The following is a 24,419-nucleotide window of genomic DNA, read 5'->3' on the forward strand; positions in this document are numbered from 1 at the left end:
CTGTTTTGAGTCACAGTGGCTCTGCTTCAGATCCAGCTCGCTGTTAATGCCCCTGGGAAAGCAGCCGAGGATGGCCCAGGTGCTTGAGCCCCTGCCCCCACATGGGAGACCCAGATGGAGTTCCAGGCTCCTGGCTTCACCTGGCATGTTGTGGTCATTTGGAGAGTGAACCAATGGATAGAAGATCTCTTTTCTCTTTCTCCAACTCTCTCTTTCTTCCTCTTTTTCTGTAACTCTGCCTTTCAAATAAATAAATAGAATGAATCTTTAAAAACAAGTCATTGACTTGAACACCTAAGATCTGTGGATCTTGACAGTATTGGCACTCTCGGGCTGAACTCCAGAGCTGAGTGTCTTGAGGAAATTCAAGCATATCAAAGGCTGTTGACACACATTGTTCAATTGCTTCCCTACCGGTTTTACAGATGCATACTTCCACTAACATTTTATGAAAGTGCCACACACTTTATTACTTTTTAGGGCTTTATATTTTGCTAGCCCTTACCTAGCTTCCACGACCGTCCCCTCTCAGGACCCCTGACACATTCTTCACCATGTATGTGTACACACATGGCTGTATGGGCAACATCTCCTAGAGACGCCCGACACTCACAAGGGTGCACTGCGCATTCAGCAAGTCCACTGCTGGTTTCAAATATCCTTTGATTACACCAGTAGGTCTCCTTTTAAATCCATGCCCCACGTTTCAAATCCCAGCTTGCCAGCGCTTCTCTTACGATGCTCTAATCTGGAAACAACAGCTCTGAGAGTTCAGCCTTTAAATGTAAGCCCGGGCTGGTGCTGTGGCGTAGCGGGTAAAACCACCGCCTGCAGTGCGGGCATCCGATATGGACGCAGGTTCGAGTCCCGGCAGCTCCACTTCCGATCCAGCTCTCTGCTGTGGCCTGGTAAAGCAGTAGAAGATGGCCCATGTCCTTGGGCCCCTGCACTCACGTGGGAGACCCAGAAGCACCTGGCTCCTGGCTCCAGATCAGTGCAGCTCCGGCCGTTGCGGCCACTTGGGGAGTGAACCAGCAGATGGAAGACCTCTCTCTCTCTCTCTCTTCCCCTCCCTCTCTCCCCCCCCCCTCTTTCTCTCTGCCTCTCTGTAACTCTGCGTTCAAATAAATAATTTTTTAAATGTCAGCCTGTTCCCTTGGCCCTGTTAAAACATTCCTTCCCCTGCAGCCCAGAGACCCCGTTGGGGGACTTCGAACGGGCACAGTTAATCAGTAAAATCTAGGGCAGCCTGGCGACCAGGAACTGGAGCGCCGGGCTGACTCCTTTCTTTCCGAGAGCAGCAGCGCAATTAGCATGCAAATCGTGGCGGCAGCCGGCCCATTCCAGTTCCGGGAGTCCCCGCGGAGCCCTCCCGCGCGCGGGGCGGGCCTGCAGGGGCGTGGCGAGGCGAGGCCCCGCCCCGGGCCGGAAGCGGCGGGCCCGCGCTCGCTCCCGCGGGCCGACTCCGGCCCCGGGACCGCGCGCGCGGGCCACCAGCGCGCGCGCCCGGCCAGTGACCGGCGCGGGGATGGACTGCGGTGTGATCGCCGGCGAGAGGCCGAGGCGCCCGCCCGGCCGCCGGCGGCTGCTGCTCCTCCTGCCCGCGGGCCGCTGCGGAAGCGCGGGCGGCCGCGGGGCCCCGACGCGCCGCTGCCTGCCCCGGCTCCTGGGCGGCCTGGGGGCGCTGCGACCCCGCGCCGCGGCCGCCCGCGGCGGTGCGTCCCGCGCCTCCCCGCTGCTCCTCCTCCTGCTCGTGCCCTCCCCGCGCCTGGCCGCCGCCGCCCCGCGCCGGCCGCTGGCCGACTGGGACCGCCCGCGCTCGGGGCGCGTCGGCGCGTGGCGGGGCCCGCAGCCCCTGGGCGGCGTGGGCGCCCTTCCGCTGGGCCTCGGACCGGCGGCCGCCCTCGCTTCCTCCAGGAGAGGTGAGGGGCCGGGGGCGGGCGGGCAGCAGCCGGGCTGGGTCCTCGCTGGGGAGGCCCGGGGGCCGGGTCAGCCCAGGTCCGCGGCGCCCCCGCGCGTGGGGCGAAGGTCCGGGCCCGCCCTTGGCCTCGCGGCGGCCTGGGCTTAGTCAGCCGAGAAGAACCCAGTGACCGGGAGTGCGGGCGCGGTGGGGAGGCCACGTGTGCGCGCCCGCTCTGGGGTCTGCACCTGTGCCCTTGCTGCAGGTGTGCCGCGTGCAGCGCTCGTGCCTGGCGCCTTTCTGGGTGTGGGGGGCGTTTCAGGCGGGACCTTTCCCCCTCTGGAGTTGAATTCTAGCGGAGGGGAGGCCGTCAGCATACGAGGAGACCCCCCCAAGTTCACAGCAAGGGGAAAGTAAAAGCTAAGTTTATTTGGGTGCAAAAAAATTTGAAAGCCACGCATATGCGAGATCTTCAGACGTTCGTGCACCTTTTTCTTGCGCCTGCAGAAACTTAGCTTTGGATTATATTTTCCCATGAAATTTCGAGCATTTGTTTATGCTGCTGAGAGAACTCCCTTAGGCTGGTTTACTCCCCCAAAATGTCCCCAGCGGTGGGGGCTGGGAACTCATTCCAGGTGTCCTGCGTGGGCGGCAGGGACCCACCAACTACCTGAGCCTTCACCAATGCCCGCCAGGGTGTGCATGAGCAGGCAGCCGGAATTGGCGCCCAGGCACCCAAACCTGCCCCTTCTGTGTATAATGTATGCATGCGTATGTAAGCTTTATATATGCAAATTTAAATTTATGTATATGTAATTGGTAACCGCTATAGGAAAAAGTTAAGGGGGTAAGAACTGGGAAGTGGGTGGGCCTCCCCTTGTGAATTTTAGGGTGAGCACAGTGGGTTTTGGTGAGAAGGGAGATCACCGCGGGGCATGAGATGAGGAATGTGAACCCCTGCCGTTTACCAGATAGCAAATGTTGACAAAAATACAAAGATCCCTCAAAAAAAATCGTGGAAAATAGAATTAAAAGGTGAACTTGTGTTGGTGGAAAAATTTGAAAGCCACGCCCACGTCATTTCAGGTCATCACCAAACTTGGCATACTATCCACTTCCGGTAGTCCGTCAGTGTGTGTTAACAGCCGCAGGTAACCAGTGACCAGGATTGGGTTTTTTTTGTTCCATAAATTCTCAGCAGAAATGCCCAGCCAGTGTTGGGGTGCCTCTGACGCTTCAGAATGCCACTGGTAGGGCAGCGGCTGGTCAGCGAAGCCCAGAGTGGAGGGGCTTCGTACAGGGAGGGTGGGGATGAGCAGTGAGCGGTGCTGGTGGCTGGAGCGCGCAGTGGTATAATTTTCGTATTTTACCTTTCGTGTGCTCTCCTGGATGGAAGCCACCCCGTGCCGATTTGTTTCCCTGTAATAAATCAAGGTTATGGGGCAGCTCTGGCCCTCATCGGCTTGCACACTTATCCGGAAGGTGGTCCCGTGTCAGATGTAAAAACCCAGTGCTGTGCCGAATTAAGCAGATAGGCCCCTTGATGGGTGTTTATGCCCGCATTTTCGGTCACTGGGGTGGGAGCATGAAGTCGTCTGGTTTGGCCCTGCCAAGGCAGCCCGCAGGCAGGACTCAAAATTCAATAAATCTACAGCAGGCTAACTTGCTTTTCAGATTGATTGATTGATTTGAAAGGCAAAGTGGGGGAGAGGGGCAAGATAGTGAGCTTCCATCCGCTGGTTCACTCCCCACATGGCTGCATTGGAGCTGGGCCTGTCTGAAGCCAGGAGCTTCTTGTGGGTCTTCCACCAGAGTGGCAGGGGCCCAAGCACTTGGGCCATCAGCAGGGAGCTAGATCAGAAGTGGAGCACCTGGGATTCGAATCAGTGCCTATATGGGATGCTGGCATCACAGGTGGCGGATTTACCTGCTACGCCACAGTGCCAGCCCCTGGCAAGCTAATATTTAAGCTGATAATTTTGTATGGCCCGTAAATGATGTTATAAATACCTAAATGGACCTTGGGGAAAAAAAAAAAAAAGCTCCTGTAGAGAGGTTGGTTGGCACCTGAGGTTCTCAGTGGGTCTACATAAAGCTTGCAGTGGGAGATGTGTGCTTGGTTTCCTTACATGTCCAAGGCTAACGCTGAGCCCCTCCCCCCCTTTTTTTTAAGATTTATTTATTCATTTGAAAAAGTTACAGAGAGGCATAGGCAGAGAGAGAGGTCTTCCGTCCACTGGTTCACTTCTCAAATGGCTGCATCGGCCAGAGCTGTGCTGATCAGGAGCCAGGAGCTTCTTCCAGGTCTTGCACGGGGGTGCAGGGGCCCGAGGACTTGGGCCATCTTCTACTGCTTTCCCAGGCCATAGCAGAGAGCTGGGTCAGAAGTAGAGCAGCTGGGACTTGAACTGGTGCGCATATTGGATGCTGGCACCGCGGTGGTGGCCTTACCTACTACGCCACAGCACCAGCCCCAACCCTCTTGGTAGGCTGAAGGTTCAGAGAAAGGACAATTCTGTACTGCACTTCAGCGTAGTCATTTTTCCTGTCCCAGTGGGAATTTGGAGTATCGCTGTGTCCTGGGGTGTTCTTTTTCCGAAAGCAAGAGTGCAGGCCTTGCCTCTGCAGGGTACCAAGCGGGAAGTGGCAGCCTTTTCCGCTCGTTAGAGGCCAGTGTGTCTTCAAAGTGACGTTGCTGTTCCTGGTTCCAGTCATTCCTCTGTGCTGTCCAGATCTGCACTAGCTCTAGCTTAAAAAGTAGCGGGGTGTTTGCTTTGTTATGGGAGTGCGGAGGTAGGGGTGCGGTGAGGAGGTTGTTTTCAATCACGTGGATGATTATTTTGTTAGAAACAAGGAATCTGGGAGTGGAATACCTTGTGCTAACACTCTAGGCTTGGGTGTTTCCGCGCTGTCTGGCCCAGGGGCCGTGCTGCAGAGCTCTGGGCTGGGTGAGGCTGGGTGAGGGCCTCCCGAGGAGAGCCTTCGTTCACCTGCCCGCCCTTTCTCAACCCAGGTCACACACTCTGCTCTGGGTCTTGGTCTCAGAGGGAAAAGGAGGGCCCGGATGTCAAGAGAGCTCCTGTGTGTGGAAGGGAAAGCCCTGCGGTGAAGAGACCAAGGGGCTGATGTCAAGTTTTCTCTGTAGACAGTCTCATAATCTACATTTTACAAGTCGTCATGTCCATTATCTGTGTGTGTCTACCAGGGTCCTCCTGGGCTGCCGTGTGCCAGGCTCTCTGCTAGATGCTGAAGATAAAAACTGAAGTAAGGCTGACGGTTCTCGGGCAGCTTGGACCAGTAAGTGATGCCAGGACAGAAGTAACACAGTCACAGCTAAGAACTGTGCAGAGCTGACTGTGCTGAGCTAAACACGAGCCGGGGAGCAGTAAAGGCAGCCCCCTTACCTGGGTGCAGGCAGCAGAGAGAACCATAAAGCATGCAGTGAAGAAGGACATAAAAGGGTAATTAAAATTGATTGGAAAAGGCGAACTAGCCAAGCCTGAAGCGCCCCAGGTGCAGGAAGAAACGGGCCGCAGTAGGTGGCGCTGTGGTGCCTGGCGAGACCTTCGCACTATAGGCCGGGGGTTCTTTGAATCCCAGAGCTGTGTTGACCATCATACTCAACACACGTATGTCAGTCTGCAGACGGCGTGTCTTTCACTTAACCCGGCTGTGACCACGACCGCGCCGGCTCTGCTCTCTCCAGATTGCCAGTAGTCGGGCAACAGGTGCTGTAGGCTGCAGGGAAGCGTCTCCGTGTGGGATCTCGGCTGTGTCACGTTTCTCTCTCTGCAGCGTTCAGGAGTGGAGGATTGAGTGAAGGAGTGGCTGACTGCCCGAACTGCCTTTCTGGTCCTGAGGAGTCCCGAGGAAGGCGGTGCTGGTCTTGGAGTTAGGGGCTTGGCTCTCCCTTGCAACTCCTCCGCTCCACCTGGCCTCAGCCCAGTGCCCGGCCGTGGCAGAATTAGGAAAGGAAGAACAAGCTTCTAGGAAGATTTTCATATAGCCAAACTTACTACATTAAATGAAAGTTCTTTATTTTAAAAAAATTATTCATTTGAAAGCCAGCGTTACAGTGAGAGAGCTTCCTCCATCTGCTGGTTTGCTCCCCAAATGGCCGCAACAGCCAGGGCTGGGCCAGGCCAGAGCCAGGAGCCTGGAACTGTATCTGGTGTCCCATGTGGGTGGCAGGGGTCCAAGCACTGCCCTCCCGGGCACATTAGCTGAGAACTGGATTGGAAGTGAGCAGCTGGGGCTCCTACTAGTGCTCCTATGGGATGCCAGTGTCAGAGACAGCAGCTTCATCTGCTGGGCCACAGCGCCAGCCCCAAAGGCTCTTTTAATTTAGATTGTCCGTCTTTTTTTTTTTTTTTTTATCCTTTTTTAAATTTTGATTTAAGGTTAACAATTTTTTATTAGGATGAGGATATTTTATTTTTTTAAATGTTTATTTATTTGAAAGGAGTTACACAGAGAGAAGGCGAGGCGGGGGTGGTGAGGGGGGGTTCTTCCATCCACTGGTTCACTCCCCAGTTGGCCACAAAGACCAGAGCTGCACCGATCCGAAGCCAGGAGCTTCTTCCCAGTCTCCCACGTGGGTGCAGGGCCCAAGGACTTGGGCCATCATCTACTGCTTTCCCAGGCCACAGCAGAGAGCGGGATTGGAAGTGGAGCAGCCGGTACTTGAACCAGCGCCCATGTGGGATGCCAGTGATGCAGGTGGCGGCTTTACTCGCTATGCCACAACACTGGCCCCCCCCCTTTTTTTTTTCCTTTTTGACATCAAAGTGTCTTTTTTAGTCTGGTGGTAATAGTAAGCAGTTGGTACTTTAAAAATGCCTTTCTTGGAAAAATTAAAAATTGGCAACCCAAACGTTATTCAAATTTTTAAAAAGAAATTTTAGTACTTTGTGAAGTCCAAAAGCCAGGAAGCGATTATAGCTTTCGATACTGCTTCCCTCAAGTGAATACCTTGAAACAGGAAGTTCACAAAACGTGTTGGATTGGGACCTGAGTGCATCTGTCAGGATTGTTAGAATGTGTCTCACTAATGAGAGGCTTTGCAGAGATGTCACAGAAGACTACAGAAACATATCCTCTGTAAATAGAGATGCAAAACCCTCAACAGAACAGAGCAAGCCAAATCCAGCAACATATGAACGGTATTATCTACCGTGACAAAATGAGATTTATCCCAGAAAAGTCAGGTTTCATTTAATATCTAAAAATAAATTATGTAATGCAGCATATTCATAGAATAAAGGACAAAAGCCACATGAGAATTCAGCAGACATAGAAAAAGCATTTGTCAATTCAGCACCCTTTTATGATTAAAAAAAAGAAAAACAATCTCAGTAAACTAGGAACAGGAGGGGAGTTAATCTGATAAACAGCATCTTTGAAGAACCCATAGCAAATAACCTGTTTAATGGAGAAAGACTGGATGCCTTCCCCCTAATCAGGAACAAGACAAGGATACCTGCTTCTATTCTGTTGCGCAATAGGGTGGTTAAGCAAGAAAACGAAATAAAAGGCATCCAGACTGGAAAGAAGTGGAACTATTGCTATTCTCTGACGATTCTTAAAGCTCCAAACATTGTTGAAGATGTAAATAAAGGTGAACACAGCCCGTGTTCATTGACGTGGATGGTTTGTGTTGATGGACTTTCCAGAAGTCCAGCAGGAGCTGCAGCTTGCCCAGAATAACCAAACTCTGTCAAAGAACAAAGTTCAAAACCCACTTCCTAGTCTAGAACTTGTAATAACACCAGAAGTAATCAGTGTGGTAAGGGCATGAAGACAGACGTGGATTCGTGGACTAGAAGGAAGAGCCCTCGAACACGGGTGACGCTTCAGTGGAGAACATGGTGGTGACACAGCCGGACCCTCTGTCGCACACCACATGCAAAATTAACTCAAAATGAATCAAAGATGAAAATGTGGGTGTGAATCTTCCTGTTCTTGGATTAGCCAGTGGTGTCTTACATACGACACCAGAAGTACAGCAACAAAAGAAAAAGAAATTAGAAAGTTAGACTTAATCAGAATTAAACTTTCCTGCTTCACAGGATGCTATCAAGAAGTGAAAAGACCAGAGAATCAGAGAAAATATGTGCGGATCATAATCTGATAGGGAACTTGTTTGTAGAACGGATAAGGAACTCCTGTAGCTCAATAATAGACAAATCGCCCAATTAAAAATAGGCAAACGACCTGAAAAGATGTTTCTCCAAAGGAGACACACAGATGGCCAGTACTTGTAAGCACATCAAAAGACGCTCGACATCATTAGCCATCAGAGAAATGCAAATCAAAACCACAAGGAGGTACCACCCGGTGTCCACTAGGATGATTTTAACTTTAAAGACAGGCGACGGGTGTTAGCAAGGATGTGGGGAAACCGAACCCTCACTCACTGCGAGTGGGAATTCATAAATAGAGGAGTGCTTGTCTGGGATGAGGACAAGGAGAGTGCAGAAGTGCCGGGGAGCCGGAAGGTGACGGCCAGATGGTGCAGTTTCTTTTCGGGGCGGTGAGAATGTCCCAAGCTGACGGTAGGTAAGTTGCATAACTCCAAGTAGACTGAAAACCATTGAATCGCACAGTTGAAATGAGGGACTGTTAGGACACGTGAGTGTAATTCCCCGACGCTCTTAGGGAAGCCAGGCCGCTGGGCTGTGTCGTGTTGGCGCGTGTTCTGAGTTGCCTTGCTCCCCTGAGTCTGTCGTGAACTCCCTCTCCTTGCCGTCCTAGAGCTGAGCCTGTCTGCTGGCTGCCTGCAGCTGGAGCTCAGGAGGAGCGACTTCACCTCTTCTGGAAACAGGAAGCTCTTCTTTGACACCCACGCCCTGGTGTGCCTGTTCCAAGACAATGGTAATCCTCTGGCCACTCAGTGCTTTAGAAAGACCCGGTAACGTTTGACTTTTCCTACCATGTCACTGAACTCTTCACATTTCTCCTTGACTTTTAACCCCAGAGATAACCTTTTGGTCTTTTTAAGTCCTCATTTTTTGTTTAAGGATAACTTTGCTAACTGTTTGACACATTTTATCTTTGTCCAAGTAAAGTGTATTTTTATAACACCCAGCATGGAAGTATAGTGTTACTGTATGCTTTTTAAAATTTTATGAAATTGAAATACTCAGTAGCAATTATTGTTAATTTCAATTTAATATATATAGGTGGTTTTTAATTTTTTATTTGACAGAGTTAAAAAGATTTATTTTATTTATTTGAAAGGCAGTTACATCAGGCCTGGTGCTGTGGTGCAGGCTAAGCTGCTACCTGCAACACTGTATCCCGTATGGGCACCGGTTCAAGTCCCAGCTGCTCTGCTTCTGATCCAGCTCCCCTGCTAATGCACCTGGGAAAGAGGCAGAGGATGGCCCAAGTGCGTGGGCCCCTGCACCAGTATGGGAGATCCAGATGAAGCTCCTGGCTCCTGGCTTTGGCCTGGCTCAGCCCCTGCCATTGTAGCCATTTGAGGAGTGAACCCATCGGTGGAAGCACTCTCTCTCTCTTGCTCTCTCTCTGCCTCTCCTCTCTCTGTAACTCTGCCTTTCAAATAAATTTTTAAAAAGAAAGGTATAGAGAATCTTTCATCTGCTGGTTCACTCCCTAGCACTGCTTAACCTGCTATACCACAACACTGGCCTCAGTTTGGTTTTTTTTGAGAGAGCGACAGGCAGACAGAGCTCCTTTCTGCTGCTTCGGTATCCGAATGCCTCCAGCAGTGAACGCTGGGAGCTGGGAACTCAGTCCAGGTCTCTCGCAGGGTGGCAGGACCCTCCTGCTGGCTGTCCCTGCTGCCTCCCGGGATCTGCATCTGCAGGAGCCAGAGCCAGGGATCCAACCCAGGCCCTTTGCTGTAGGATGCAGGAATCCTGTCTAAGACACCCACCCTGTACTGTGTTCTTTTCATGGTAGTTTTCAGGCTAACAGTTTTACTCATTGCTGAGCTACCATGTGAAAGATTGCCTGGCATAGGTGGCATTCGTCAGAATTGCACTCAGAACGTAGATGACAGTCTCAGAGTTAGTCAGGTTCAAACAGATGACACCAGCCTGCTTCTCTGCTGTGACGTTTTCAGATGTGTGTCTGTTCTTCTGCACGGTGTGGTTTCTTAACCAGTTGTGCACGTTCATCTCAGGAAGGTGCCTCACAGGCCTCAGACAAGGTGACAGCATGACTTACCCCCCGCTTGCGTCGGGGAGTCAGAAGCTCCGAGTTCAGGCTCACCATACTCACTTCTAGTTGTGCCAGCCTGGGAAGCCCTCTCCCCTGCCAGCCTCCGCTTGCTCCTCTGTGGCATAGCTGTGATGAGAATCCCAAAGACAGGAAGTGAAACAGTGTACTTGAGCGCGCTCTGGGAAAACCTCTAATGTTCTATGGGAATCTCCCCACTTGAGAGAGTGAAGTGGAAGTGAGAGGGGGCGTAGGTAGTTATCCTGATAACCAGACATCTTCCTGCTTTTCTGGGTTTCAGATCTTTTCCTTTTTTTCTATAGGATGTATTGATTTATTTGGATGGCAGAGTTACAGAGAGAGGGGGGAAAAGAGAGAGCCAGCTTTCATCTGCTGGTTCACTCCCCAGATGGCCTCAACGGCCAGGGCTGGGTCAGGCCAAAGCCAAGGGACTGGAATTACATTTGGGTCTCCCGTGTGGGCGGCAGGTGATTCAAACTGGTGCTCCAGCATTGCAGGCAGCAGCTGAACCTGCGGTGACACCGGGCAGCCCCTAGATTCCAAATCTTGGCTTGCAGATATTTGTCATTCAGTACCAGCAACATGAAGACCCCACCTCATGCGTGGTGGGGAGGGGCTTACCCAGCCGGACATGGATGAATCATGGGTGTCTGAGGTCACGGGCTTAGGATGAGGCCACAAGGGACCTCCATAGAATATTCTTCCCTTTTTTGATTTTATTTATTTATTTGAAAGTCAGAGTTACACAGAGAGAGAATGAGAGGCAGAGAGAGAGAGAGGTCTTCCATCCACTGGTTCACTCCCCAGATGGCCGCAACGGCTGGAGTTGCGCCGATCCGAAGCCAGGAGCAAGGAGCTTCTTCCATGTCTCCCACTTGGGTGCAAGGGCCCAAGGACTTGGGCCTTCTTCTACTGCTTCCCCAGGCCATAGCAGAGAGCTGGATTGAAAGTGGGGCAGCCGGGTCTCGAACTGGTGCCCATGTGGGATGCGGATGCTTCAGGCTAGGGTGTTAACCCACTGCACCAGAGTGCCGGCCCCTTCCCTTTCTTTATCCAGAGCTGTGTCACCTGTTAAGCAAAACTTCTGTGTGTCAGTGATCTCACTCTTGGTGTTGTGTTCTCTCATTCCTACAAGAAGTTACTTTGTATCTTTGTAACTAGCAGGCTCTCAGGCTCAGCCTCTTTTAATTCCTTCCTCCTCCCTGTGTGGCTTTGGGGTTTGTTTTGCATCAGCATAAGAGTCTTTCTATTTCTGTTCTTTTCCTTTCTGAACCTAATTATGTTTAACTATGAACTTTTCATAGCGATTTTCTAGAATCTGCAAAAGATGCTCATTTTTTTTAAATTAGGAAAAACAGAAAAGAACAACAAAACCCTCAGAGCCCTAGTACCCCAGAAGTAAACAATGTTGATATATTGGAGGGTGGCCTTTTGGATGGTTTTCTAGATGTGTGTAATGCACTCATTGAAAACCTAATGAATTTTATGGGCTACGTTGTGGTATAGCAGGTTAAGCCACTGCCTGTGAAACTGGCATCCCATGAGTGCTGGTTCAATCCTGGCTGCTCCACTTCCGATCCAGCTCCCTGATAATGCGCCTGGGAAAGCAGCAGAGGACCCAAGTCATCAGCCACCCATGTGAAAGACTGAGATGTGGCTGCTGGCTCCTGGCTTCAGCCTGGCCCAGCTCCGCCCATTGCAGCCATTTGTAAAGTGAACCAGTGGATGGAAGATATCTCCCTGTGTCTCCCTCACTCTCACTGTAACTCTACCTTCCAAATACATAAATAAATATTTTTCTTAAATTAGTGAATTTTATTCATTTATTTATTTTTTTGACAGGCAGAGTTAGACAGTGGGAGAGAGAGACAGAGAGGTCTTCCTTCCGTTGGTTCACCCCCAAATGACCACCATGGCCGGCATGCTGTGCCAATCCGAAACCAGGAACCAGGCACTTCCTCCTGGTCTCCCGTGCAAGTGCAGGGCCCAAGCACTTGGGCCATCCTCCACTGCCCTCCTGGGCCACAGCAGAGAGCTGGACTGGAAGAGGAGCAACCAGGACAGAACCAACACCCCAACTGGGACTAGAACCCGGAGTACCGGCGCCGCAGGTAGAGGATTAGCCTAGTGAGCCGTGGCGCCGGCCTAAAAATTAGTGGATTTTGAATAAAATGAGAGTAGGTCTTTGGGGGGCCATTTCTCTTTTGTTAAATCTGTGTCTTTGTTTCTTGTTTTAATTCTATGTTCAGTCTCCTCCAGATTACAAGCTGTGTTAATATGAATTCTAGAATGGGCTGGTGCAGCAGCGTAGCACGTAAAGCCGCCACCTGCAGTGCTGGCATCCCTTAGGGAACCAGTTTGAGATCCGGCTGCTCCACTTCCGATCCAGTTTTCTGCTATGCCCTGGAAAACATAGAAGGTGGCCCAAGTCCTTGAGATTCCCATGGGAGACCCAAAAGAAGCTCCTGGCACCTGTCTTCAGATTGGCCCAACTCTGGCTGGGAGGCCAGTTGGGGAGTGAACCAGCAGATGGAAGACCTTTCTCTCTGTCTCTCCCTCTTTCTGTCTGTAACTCTACCTCTCAAATAAATGTCTTTTAAAGAAAAAAGAATTTTCCTTTAAAAAATAACTCTACAAGAATCAATAGAACCGTCTAAAGTTCTTTTTTGTTTCTTTTTTAAGATTGATTTATTTGAAAGAGTAACAGAAAGGAAAGACGGAGAGACGGTCCATCTGCTATTTCGTTCCCCAAGTGACTGGGGCAGGGCCAGGCCTAAGTCAGGAGGCAGGAACTCAGATGTGGGACCGCAGCGTCGCAGGCAGCAGCGTAACCTACTGTGCTGTGACACCGGCCTGCGTAAGCTCTTACAGCTGGTAGCATGTAGGGAAAGACTGTGTCCCAGGAGCTAATGGGAACTATGAGTTACTAACCAAGCTGATAAAAAACGATAGTGTTGAGATGAACTCTGCAGTCATTTCAGTATCATTTATTAAAGATGAAAGAATAGTTTTCCCCAGTGCGGGTCCCCCAAACTAATGACGGAAAAGAGTGGTGGAGGACAAAATGAAAGAACGGGTTCTGTCTTAGCACTGAGTGAAGTAGCAGCTGGATTCCGGTTTATGTAATGAGTTATTTGACAGATTTACGCTGGATACGAAATAAGCTTTCCTATTCAAGAGAATTACTTTTTAAAAGTTTTATTTATTTATTTGAAAGAGTTAGAGAGAGGGAGAGACAGACAGCTCTTCCATCTGCTGCTTCACCCCCTAAATGGCCACAGTGGCTGGAGCTGGGCCAGTCCAAAGCCAGAAGCCTGGAGCTGCTTCCAGGTCTCCCATGTGTGTGGCAGGGCCGCACTGCTTTTCCCCTCTTCTGAGTCGCACGAGTTTGCTGTGGGTTGGTCCGCTTGTTTTCTGACGGCTGCAGTTCTGATTACGGTGGTTTTGTTTGCTGCTGGCTTAGGGTTTACGACTCAACAAGCAGAAGTCATCATGTCGGCGTTGGTCAAGATCGTGGAGGCCAACATGGACATTGTGTACAAAGACATGGTCACGAAGGTGCAGCAGGTCAGCGCCGAGGGCCCGGGGTGCATGCCGGGAATCCCAAGTGGGGTGCTGGTGGTGCAGTGGAATTTGGGGGGTAATATTCATTTGAAGAAGTATGTGGTCATGTAGCCTCACTGGGAAATAAAAGATTAAGGCGGCATAAAACAATTCATGTTCCTGTTGAGACAGCTCTCAGAGCGTCCCGTGCTTGCAGCGTGCTCGCTGTGCGCGCACTCGAGCCTCCTGGAGTAAGGGAGCTGTGGCCGGAAGGACAGGCTGCAGCTTCCCGTCGGAGTCCTCTGCCCACCCTCTTAGCCGCCGGTCACTCGGGAGTGATGCCAGACGTGCCGCTCTCTGCTGTGCTTTTCCTCCTCTCGTCTCTCAGCTGTGTTCTGGCTTTCTCATTACGGCGTTAGGAGGCGATTTCCTCGGCTAGACTGGCTGACGTGTTTTCTTGTCTCTTGCTAGGAGATCACCCTGCAGCAAGTCATGTCTAATATCGCCGCTGTGAAAAAGGATATGATCATTTTGGAGAAGAGTGAGTTTTCAGCCCTGAGAGCAGAAAATGAGGTAAGATGACAGAGCCACCCCCACTTCCCCAGATCTGTTACCTAAAGGTACCGGGGTGTAGCACACGCAAAAGGGCACAAGGAGGCGTACGTCACCAGGACTTTGAGAGTGCACGCGGCCAGACGAGAGGTGGCCACGCATCATCATTCCCCAGAGTCCTGCTCACTCACGGCCCCTCCGGCCGCTCCTGCAGCGGGGGAGGAGCTGACCTGGGCAACATCCCTCGGCTGGTCTTGCCTGTGTCGGAACTTGGTTTGATGGGACTGTACAGGGGTCCTTGCCGTCGTCCATGGTGTTAACTGAATGTGCCGCATCATCCTGCTGGGAAGGGCGTTACAGTTGTTTCTGGTTTGGGGTTACTAGGAGCAAGTGCTGCCGCAGAACTGCCCTTCGACGTCTTTCGCATGCGGCACGTGGGGTCAGCGTTTAGATCAGTGCCGTCCCTGCGCCTGCCCTGTCTTTTCAGTCTGACTTGTTAGCCCGTACTGGAAGGCCGTTGATTACCTGTTGACCTTAGCCTTGAAAGAAACCTAGCGAAAAGGTGAAGTTTGAACCTCTCAAAGTTGGCCTTCAGATCACCCGAATAAGGGCAGAATGAATTAAAAGGAGCATTGAAGGAGGCTTACCAGGGTCCCCCAGGCCCATGTGTGTAGTCACAGCCGTCGTGTCACTGGTGTTGTGTAGTTTTAGCGTGAGAACCGGTTGAAGGATGCGTGCGCACAAAGTCGTGCCACTGTTGAGTTACTGTTGTGCTCTGAATGTGGCTGTTTGCGGTGAGGGGGAGGACTGGGGCATAAGGGCCAGCTTCCCTCCTTCTCCACAGCACGTTGTGGTGGTCCCCACGGTTGACGTTTCTCTTCTGACTGTTCTGAGCATATCCTTGACTTGTTTCTTTTCTGTGTGTTTTTAGAAAATAAAACTTGAACTGCATCAGTTAAAACAGCAAGTAGTGGTAAGAGTTTCTCTCCTGTTTGTCAGCTTGTTTGTAATTTTATACATTTACTATTAAATAGAATGTGAAAAATGCATTGTGTCTTCTAAAAATTTAATTCTTCCTGAAATGTGTGTGTAATATGCCTCCAAAGTACAGATTGGGAGATTTACCTAAGAACATGGCCAGGGAATAAATTATTGCTGTCTGTAACCAAATTCATTAAGAAAATTGTGTTCTGGGTGGTTTGAAGTCAAAATTTTTCTACAGTAGTCACATGGAACCTTTACATTCTGTTGAAAGAAACTTTATAGAATTTCACGTGGTTCTTGAATGCTTACTGTACTAGTTGTTTGTGTTTCTTTTTTAATTAGGATGTAGATGTTAGAAAAGAGTTTGATGAGTGTCAGAGATAAGGCTCTCTTTAAACCAGGGATTTTGCTGCTGTGAATCCATCTTTGCCTTGCAGAGTTGTCTAAGGAACTGGGTTTATTCATAAATGTCAGAACGGAGATGATATCAGGGTGGGTGCTGAGTTTAAACGCAACAATAACCACCCTAGACCAGCTAAAGCATCGGAAGGGATTACTTGGGATTACTTGTGTAGACCGGGGGAGCCCTAAGACAGGACCGACTCCAGAAGGGCCTTACCCTGAGCCCCCAGGTCCCAACCACCGGGTCCCAGCTCCGGCCCTGGAAGCCTCCGGCTGAGCCCTGGCCTCCGCTTCTCCCCTGGGACGGTTGGCAGGTGCAGCTGTCTGAGGCCTCACGTGTCCCAGAAGGTTTGGATTTCTCACTTTGTCTCTGTCTCTGTTGTTTACCCTCCTACTAGGATGAAGTGCTCAAAGTCCGGACAGATACCAAATTAGACTTCAATCTAGAAAAGAGCAGAGTGAAAGAGCTGGTATGTTCCTTCGTTAACAACAGACGATGATAATTAGTTTCTTTTCAGAATGGGACGCTCACTGAGGTCTAAGTTTATATACAAGTCACAGTACTGTTCAGTATTTATCCTTTCATCAATGTTAGACATAATGTTAGAATTTTACTTATATTTTGAATTACGGTTTAAATTTGATTCCGTCAAAGTAACATTAAAATTAAAATCTTGATCCAATTGAGTGGATCTTTTTTGTTTCAGACACTGGATCACATAGACATTAATAAAGAAGTTAAACACAGTCTTGATCTATTTAATACTGACTTAAAGCTCCACTCGGCCTTAATTTTACCTGTGAATAAAAAAGGGAAATTAGATTAATTATCTCAGACATGAATAATAGCATTATTAAAAGTCAAATTCTACATTGAAATTCAAGTTTTAAAATATTTGTGTGTGACCCTTTCAATGCAGTGAAAAGTCGTATGTTTCAATCAAGGTACATGTGGGGTTAAAACTGGTTTGTAGCCGTCCTGGTGATCGTGGCCTTGCCACCTTCAGGTTGGTTGGTGGCATTGGTTACATGATGCCTGTCTGAGTCTCAGCATGAGGGGGGCTAGGGCACGTGGAGCAGCTCGCTGCAGCTCAGAACCAGGGGCACCTGTCCTGCATCCCCTCCTTTTCCATAACTTGCTTCCCATCAAAATGTGCCACAGTGGTAAAGGAAGCTAATGTTGAAACTCAGACAGGTACTTGGCATTTCAAGAGTTAAGCCCAGGGCGGTGTGTGTGGTGCAGCTGGTGTATCTACCTTGCGTTAATGGAGGTGAGTTCCTGGGCCTGCTCATTATCTTAGTAAAGTTATCATCTTAAATTAAATTAGAAATTAGCTATGGTGATCTCTACACCAGTTTCAAAAGCAATGTGGCATATAAACATGGAGTACAAGGGGCTAGAGCACACAGGTGTTAACTTTAAAAATCATGGCAGGGGCTGGCATTGTGTATAGTGGGTAAAGCCACCCTCTGTGATACCAGCATCCTGTATGGGCGCTGGTTCATGTCCCAGCTGCTCCACTTCTGAAACAGCCTCCTACTAATGGGAAAAGCAGCAGGGGATGGCCCAAGCGTTTGGGTCCCTGCCACCCACGTGGGGGACCCAGATGAAGCTCCTGGTTCTGGCCAGCGCCATTGTGGCCATCTGGGGAGTAAACCAACAGATGGAAGATTCTCTCTCTCTCTCTCTCTCTCTCTCTCTCTCTCTCTAACTCTGACTTTCAAAATAAACAAATCTTTAAAGATAATCATGGCAATGACAAGAGATCTCTTGTCTCTAGCCAGTCAGTGTTGAGTGAGTGGAGGTTACAGCTGAGAGGTGTACAGGAGATCCAGTCCACCCTGCCCTCTGGTGGTGATCTGGTGGATGGCACACACCGGGTCTTACACCCTCATTGATACAGCATCGCTGTGGTCTCGGGATCTTCAGTTTGGGTGCTTTGACCTGGGTGGGTTTTTTTTTTTTTCCTCCTATATTTCATAGTTAGAAAGTTTGTACATACTTCTGAACATTAACTTTTTCCCCTTATAAAATGTTCATTTAGGGCTTAAAATTCTTCATTGAAATTACAGCTTGTCATATGCTCGGTGAAATTCCAGCACGCACCACTAAGGAGATAATGTCTGATTTTGATCTTGGTGTCAGCAAAACGGCACTAAATCTTTTCGCAGACGTTAGTAGCCAAAGGCAAGGTGCCGTTTTAATTTTGAGTCGAACCAGTCACTCCTGTTAGTAACCGGGTTGTGACTGCACTGAGTCTTTGCTCCTTGTATCTTCAGACCCAGCATGTAGGAGTAGACGTTTAGCCTAGCTGCTAGGTTGTCCCTGCCCCACGTTGGAGCATCTGAGTTCAACTGCGGTCTCCAGCTTCCTGCTAATGCAGACGCCAGGAGGCAGTAGTGACGGCTCGAGTGATTGGGTGTCTGCCAACCCCGTGGAGCGCCTGGATGCCGTCCACAGCTCCGGGCTCTGGGCTGGCCCAGCACCAGTCTTTTCAGGCATTTGGGGAGTGAATCGGGAGGTAGATGCTTGCACACTGTCTGTGTCTGCGTCTCAAATGAACACGTTTTTTAAAATGAAAAAGAACAATTGACTGTATTGTACCTTAAAATAGTGGTAGCTTAGTGTATTTATATTTATATATTGTTTCATGATCACAGTGTCTTTGCCACAGATTATTCCTTGTAGCTATTTTTTCTCCAGCCTCATATCTTTCCTGTAACTGAAGCGGTAACGTATTTTGCTTGTAGCCAAGATGGGTAGCTGCCCACTTGAATTCATTGTCCACCATTTTCAACCCTCCCAGCCCTGAGAAGTGTCCACATTGGTGCCAGGGAATGCTGCTCTCATAGTGAGAGAGGCCTAGAACAAAGAGATAAAAAGAGAGAGAGAAACAGAGAGGGAAAAGATGACAAAAGAGAATGCGGATGTTGGAGCAGTGTGTGAGTACAAGAATCACAGCAGATACGAGGAACGAGGCAGGCGGGCCACTGCATCCCAGAGCTGATTTCTGGTGTTACGTATTCTCGGAAATACTGAGAATATTTATTATTTTTTTAAAAATCAATTAGTTTGGAAGGCAGAGTGACGGAGATCTTGGACCTGCTGGTTTACTCCCCAGAGGACCTCGATAACTGGGGCTAGGCCAGGCTGAAGCCAGGAACTCCATCCAGGTCCCCTGTGGGTGGCAGGGGCCCAAGTATGTGGTCCACCAGCCGGTGCTTTCCCAGGCACATTATAGGAAGCCAGACCAGAAGCAGAGAAGCCGGACTCAAACCAAGCACTGTAATAGGAGATGCCAGCATCACACGCAGTGGCTTACCCACTGTACCACAGTGCCAGCCATGGACTGAGATCCCAGAGCTGCCAGCACAGGAGAAGGCATCAGACAAGGAGGAGAGGGACCTGACTGCTGTCACGTGTTTGTTTCAGTACGCGCTGAACGAAAGGAAGCTGCTGCAGTTGAAGACAGAAGTGGTGGAACTGGTAAGAAATGAGACCTTTGACTTTGGTCTTTCCGTTCATCTTTGCTTCTCTTACACATGGAAGATACAGGTTTGGAGTTATGGGATTTTTAAAAATAGTGGTAACATGTGTGTAACATAAACATTACCATCTTAGCCATTTTTAGATGTCCCGCTCAGTGGCATTAAGTACATTGGCACTTGTGTGCACTTTGTCTGTCATGGAATTCTTCCTGTTTTCTGGAGTGGAAGCTCTGTATCCGTGCCCTCCTCCCTGCCCCTGGCAACCCTCATCCTACTTTGTGTATGGATCTGATACCTCACGTACAGGGAATCATACAGGGGTTGCCTTTTGTGGCTGGATTATTGCTCTGAGCATAGGGCCCCACGTTGTTGCCAGTGCCAGCACTTCTTCCTTTTGGGGGCTGCTCAGTATTGCACTGTGCGTACAGTCGCCACATTTTGCCCGTCCATCTGGTAGGGGGCACTGGGGTTGCTTCCCACTGTGGGCTGTTGGGAGTACCGCCGCAGGGAACACAGGTGTGCCAGTCTCTGCTGGAGGACCTGCTTGTGGTCTTCTGGGTGTCCATCCTGAAGCTGGGTGTCATAGGCTTTCTTTGCATTTAATGAAATAGTCAGTTGTCTTATTGAAAGTTGAGGTGTTGGTGACTAGTGGTTAGAAGGGGTGGGGAGGTCTTGCTGTGTGTTTAACCTACAGTGTACTACATTACCCGGGCCCCCTGAAACATCGAAGGTGCTACCATGAGGGAATTCTGGAATACTGGACCTTTCTCTGCACTTTCCCACTCCTCGGACATTGATTTCCTGAATTGCTAGCCACGGGCTGTATTTGGTTGCTCTGGGATTTTTAGAGAAGCCCTCTTGGTGTTTTCATGCATTAATGTAGTTGCACAACCCCTTTAGGTTACCGGGCAAACCCACTGCCCTCTGGGGGTTAGTTATATCTATTTAATTGTGTGGGGAAGGACACAAATTGGCTTTTGAAAGCCAAGCACCGTATGGATGAAACACCTGACATTCGCTTCATGAAAGCGGAGAGCTTACCGGACCATGACTCGGGACCGTGTCGGGATGAGCATGTCGGGCTTCTAGGTCACATGAGGCTCCATTCATTTCCTGAAAGAGCTGTCGGGGCCATGGTGCGCCTCTCACCGAGGGGGATTTGCTTTGCCACCGAGCACACACGGGCTGGCTTCCTGGTGCCACGTGGTTTGTACAGCTGTGTGTAGTCCACGAGAGCGGGCATGTGCCAGTGACCACATCTGATCAGCCTGGGTGGAGGCAAGGCCAACCCTACTGTTTCCCCTTTTGTCAGACGAGGAGACTGGGGCCTGGAGAGGTTGGGGCCAGAGCACCACACGGTGGCCAGAGGGTGGCAGAACTGAGACTGATGTCCAGACTCGAGGCCGGGCGCAGGCCCCCGTGCGCCTGCAGCCTGCTGGGCAGGAGCTCCGGGACTGAGCGCAGCGGGGACAGCCCTGACGCCTCTGACACTCTGAACCTCTTTGTTCCAAAAGCACGCCCAGCAAGATCGGGCCCTCACCCAGACCGACAGGAAGGTAGAGACCGAGGTCGCGGGCCTCAAAACCATGCTGGAGGCGCACAAGCTTGACACCGTTAAATATTTGGCAGGTGAGCCGCTTCACGTCTTAGTGCCCGAAACAACCTGGAAGGAGTCAGGTTCATAAAACACCTCCCTGACAGACCGCACGTCCGTGTTTCTAACGCTTTCTTTCTTTTATATATATATAAAGATTTACTTACTTATTTGAAAGTCAGATTTAAAGAGAGAAAGAGAGGCAGAGAGAGAGAGCCGCTGGTTCACTCCCCAGTTGGCCACAATGGCCGGAGCTGTGCTGACCTGAAGCCAGGAGCCTCCTCCTGGTCTCCCTCACGGGTGCAGGGCCCCAAGCACTAGGGCTGCTTCTACTGCTTTCCCAGGCTATAGCAGAGAGCTGGATGGGAAGTGGAGCAGCCGGGACTAGAACCGGCACCCATAGAGGATGCTGGCACTGCAGGCGGCAGCTTTACCCGCTTCGCCACAGCGCCGGCCCCGTTTCTAACACTTTTGTATGTTCACTTCAGAAACTGGAATTCATCTTAGAGTTTCCAGTACATGGAGGATACTTAGTGCAGTTGGCCTTTTTTCTTTCCTTGTAGTGAATAAACTAAAGACATATTTACAGTTGATAAAACCTTAAATTTGGCCAGGTAGCTGGTCGATGCCTGTCTGGGGCTCGAGTGAATCAAGACAGGGAACGCTGTGTGATTCAGATGGAAGGCGTGGGAGTCGTGGTCTTCAGTGGATGACACTTTTAAAGCAGTGTTTTGCTTTTTCGCAATTTTTGAGCCAAAACACACAGTGAAGATTCATGTATGAAAAGAAAAAAAAATAGGCCAGCACCATGGCGCACTAGGCTAATCTGCCTGTGGCACCGGTACCCTGGGTTCTAGTCCCGGTTGGGGCGCCAGATTCTGTCCCGGTTGCTCCTCTTCCAGTCCAGCTCTCTGCTGTGGCCTGGGAAGGCAGTGGAGGATGGCCCAGGTGCTTGGGCCCTGCACCCGCATGGCAGACCAGAGAAGCACCTGGCTCCTGGCTTCGGATTGGCACAGGGCACCAGCCGTAGCGGTTATTTGGGGGATGAACCAACGGAAAAGGAAGACCTTTGTCTCTCTTTCTCTCACTAACTCTGCCTGTCAAAAAAAAAAAAAAAAAAAAAAAAGGAAGAAAAGAACCACTGTTTCAAGTCACTTTGGATTAATCAAATATTTTAAGTTAAGAAAGTGCTTAGGTAGCAGTAGCTGCTAATAGAGGTGCCTTTAGCAGTGGCGTTTTTGCGTCCTGTGGCAGCGCATCTCCCTGTGTAGTCCGTGTGTGTATACTTTGTGACACAGGCGCTCTGTGAGTCTAAGCTTCTAGTGAAAGATTTTCTTGAAGTTTGCATGCATTTGTGCTTTGAAGGTGATGATTTCAAGGTATGAGTTTGTTGTTCTTTTTAAATAAGACATTCCATGACATAGGATACATCAGTGAGCAGACGAGGTTTCTAGGTTTCCTTTTGTTTTCTTGATGGAGAGAGGTGAATGTGTGATTTTTTTTTTATAATAAAAAGATGTGCCCTCAAGTAACCGTTGGTAAAACTAATAGTGCGCTTAACTGTTTTTCTCTTGCAGGGTCTGTATTTACGTGCCTAACAGTAGCTCTGGGATTTTATCGCCTTTGGATGTAATAAACTGCCTATTTAAAGAGATTTCTAGGGTTTTGCCTTAAGAATACCAGTGCATTGCCTCTTTTTTTTTTTCTTCTGTTTCAAATTTTAAAACTGATTTCGGCTTCATGCATATCTTTATGCAAGTGATGGTCGGGGAACCAAGGTGTGGATGTCAGGAACTGGGCAGTCATTCCTTGCATCTCTCCTGTCCGTGACTCCATCACTGGGTGGTGTGGACACCGCGTTGACAACGCCACTCAGTGAGCCGTGGACTGGGTCTCACCCGTGGTGCCCACCGACACCAAATGTTTCTACAAGTCTCTACTACTTTGAAACAGAGAAGATTTGGTCATCTCCACTTAAAGGGCATACTGACTTCAATAAGTACCGAAGAATTACCAAACTAAACCAGGAGCACCAAGTCCTCCTCACCTACCCACCCTCACACTGCTGACCCGGTACCAGAGTACTGCTTACTTCAGCTGCAGTCTACAGCGAACAGCGGTTTTGGCTTTGGGGTTGGGTGGGTGGTTGGTTTGGTGTTTTATTTCCATTGTCCTAGTAAGCTCTGTTACGGTTATTTTGATGTGCCGTCCTGCTAGAAAATCTTGTTTGCTGATGACGCTCTGGTTGCAGTGGGGACTCTGACCTCCTAGAACGTGGCATTCCCCTCCGCCCTCCCATGGCTGGGTTGCCTGCCTGCTCAGCACGGTGCTCCGTGAGGTCTGGCTTGCTGGACAGCCTGCCTCGTCCCGGCGTCACCCGCTCTCTGACGAGGGAGGCACTCGGCCTCACCTGGGGCTCTGACGCACACGCCTCTGCCTGCAACCAGCTGCCGTGGGCTCTGCGAACCAGACCCGGGGGCTGTCACGGCCGTCACCGCCCTAATGGCGGCGGGTTTTCTCGTCCCTACCCTAACTACCTCTGTGTTAAGACACGTCGTCCTCCGTCCCGCTGGGGTGACCGTGGAGCCGCGCGTGCCCGTCTGATTCACGCGAGAGGCGCGTGGGCGAGAGCAGGTGTGAGAGAAGCGGACGCTGGTGGAGCCTGCCCATCCTGCTCCGTGCACGCGCGTGTGCGTGCGCCTGGCGCCCTGACCACCCTGGGAGAGTAGGTGCCCACTGCCACGGTTCCCACCACACCGGCTTAAAGTTACCTTTGCTCTGTGGGGTCCGCTCTAGATTCTGGGACGTGCTAAGTCGGCGCCTTTTTTGGAAGCATTTGTGTCGTCTGGAGAGTCACGGCGCGATGTGACGTGGACATCGGGTACTCGTAGTCACAGCGGTAGTGAGACTTGATCCGCTGCAAGTCCGTCAGGGCGGTCGTATCCTGTGGGCGTCTGCTTCTCTTTCAAAGGAGAGCCCTCGGCGGAGCTGCGTGCGCGGCGGCTGCCTCGGGTGTAGACGGAGCGTGAGGGGCGTCGCGCCGTCCTTCGCTGCGGCGCGGGGACACATCTGAGGTGCCCACTGCTGTCTGTGAGGTGCCCGCTGCTGTCTGTGAGCACCCCCTGCTCTCTGAGGCGCCCCCTGCTGGCGTGAGGTGCCCACTGCTGTCTGTGAGCATCCCCTGCTGTCTGTGAGCGCCCTCTGCTGAGGCGCCCCCTGCTGGCGTGAGGTGCCCGCTGCTGTGTGTGAGCGCCCCCTGCTGGCGTGAGGTGCCCGCTGCTGTCTGAGGCGGTGCGGGGCATTCGCCGAGGATCGGCCGCGTCCTCCCGCCACTTCGCTGGGGCTTGGATTGTGCTGCAGAGTTCTCCGCGGTACTGTGCCGCCTTTTTCTTTTTTCTGGTCTTGGGAACAATGGAGGGTCCTTCTGATGGCGTGGGTGGGTGGGACGCAGGCCCGGAAGCTAAGGGTGGGTGCAGGGCCCCGCTTCTGGCCTCAGGGCCTGTGTGTGGAGAGCGCTGAGCGGGAAGCACAGGTGCATCTGGCCCAGCCGTCCCTGAGCGGGGAGAGCGCCCCTGGCCGCCGAGACTGGAGCCGGGCGTGGCGGCGGGGGCGGCGGGGCCTGCGGGGGCCGCAGCGAGCGTGGAGGGTGTAGCCACCCACTGCAGCCGCCCGGGCGGCTGGCGTTGCCTTCCCGGCACGGGTCGCCCTCCCTGCCCCTGCCCCTGCCCTGCCCCCACCCCCGCCCCCGGC

The 24,419-nt window shown here is 51.0% G+C and overlaps 1 protein-coding gene across 1 annotated transcript; it reads left to right on the plus strand.

The window, feature by feature from the left end:
- Positions 1-1,439: 1,439 nt before the first annotated feature.
- Positions 1,440-22,906, plus strand: MCUR1 (mitochondrial calcium uniporter regulator 1). The gene is made up of 9 exons (XM_070074383.1): positions 1,440-1,922; positions 8,654-8,773; positions 13,569-13,672; positions 14,120-14,221; positions 15,132-15,173; positions 15,985-16,056; positions 19,020-19,073; positions 20,590-20,704; positions 22,247-22,906. The coding sequence occupies exons 1-9, from the start codon at positions 1,529-1,531 to the stop codon at positions 22,300-22,302; spliced, it is 1,059 nt and encodes a 352-aa protein (XP_069930484.1). The 5' UTR covers positions 1,440-1,528; the 3' UTR covers positions 22,303-22,906.
- The last annotated feature ends 1,513 nt before the right edge of the window (positions 22,907-24,419 follow it).

Source organism: Oryctolagus cuniculus, chromosome 5 (genome assembly GCF_964237555.1).
Source record: "Oryctolagus cuniculus chromosome 5, mOryCun1.1, whole genome shotgun sequence".
Lineage (NCBI taxonomy): Eukaryota > Metazoa > Chordata > Mammalia > Lagomorpha > Leporidae > Oryctolagus > Oryctolagus cuniculus.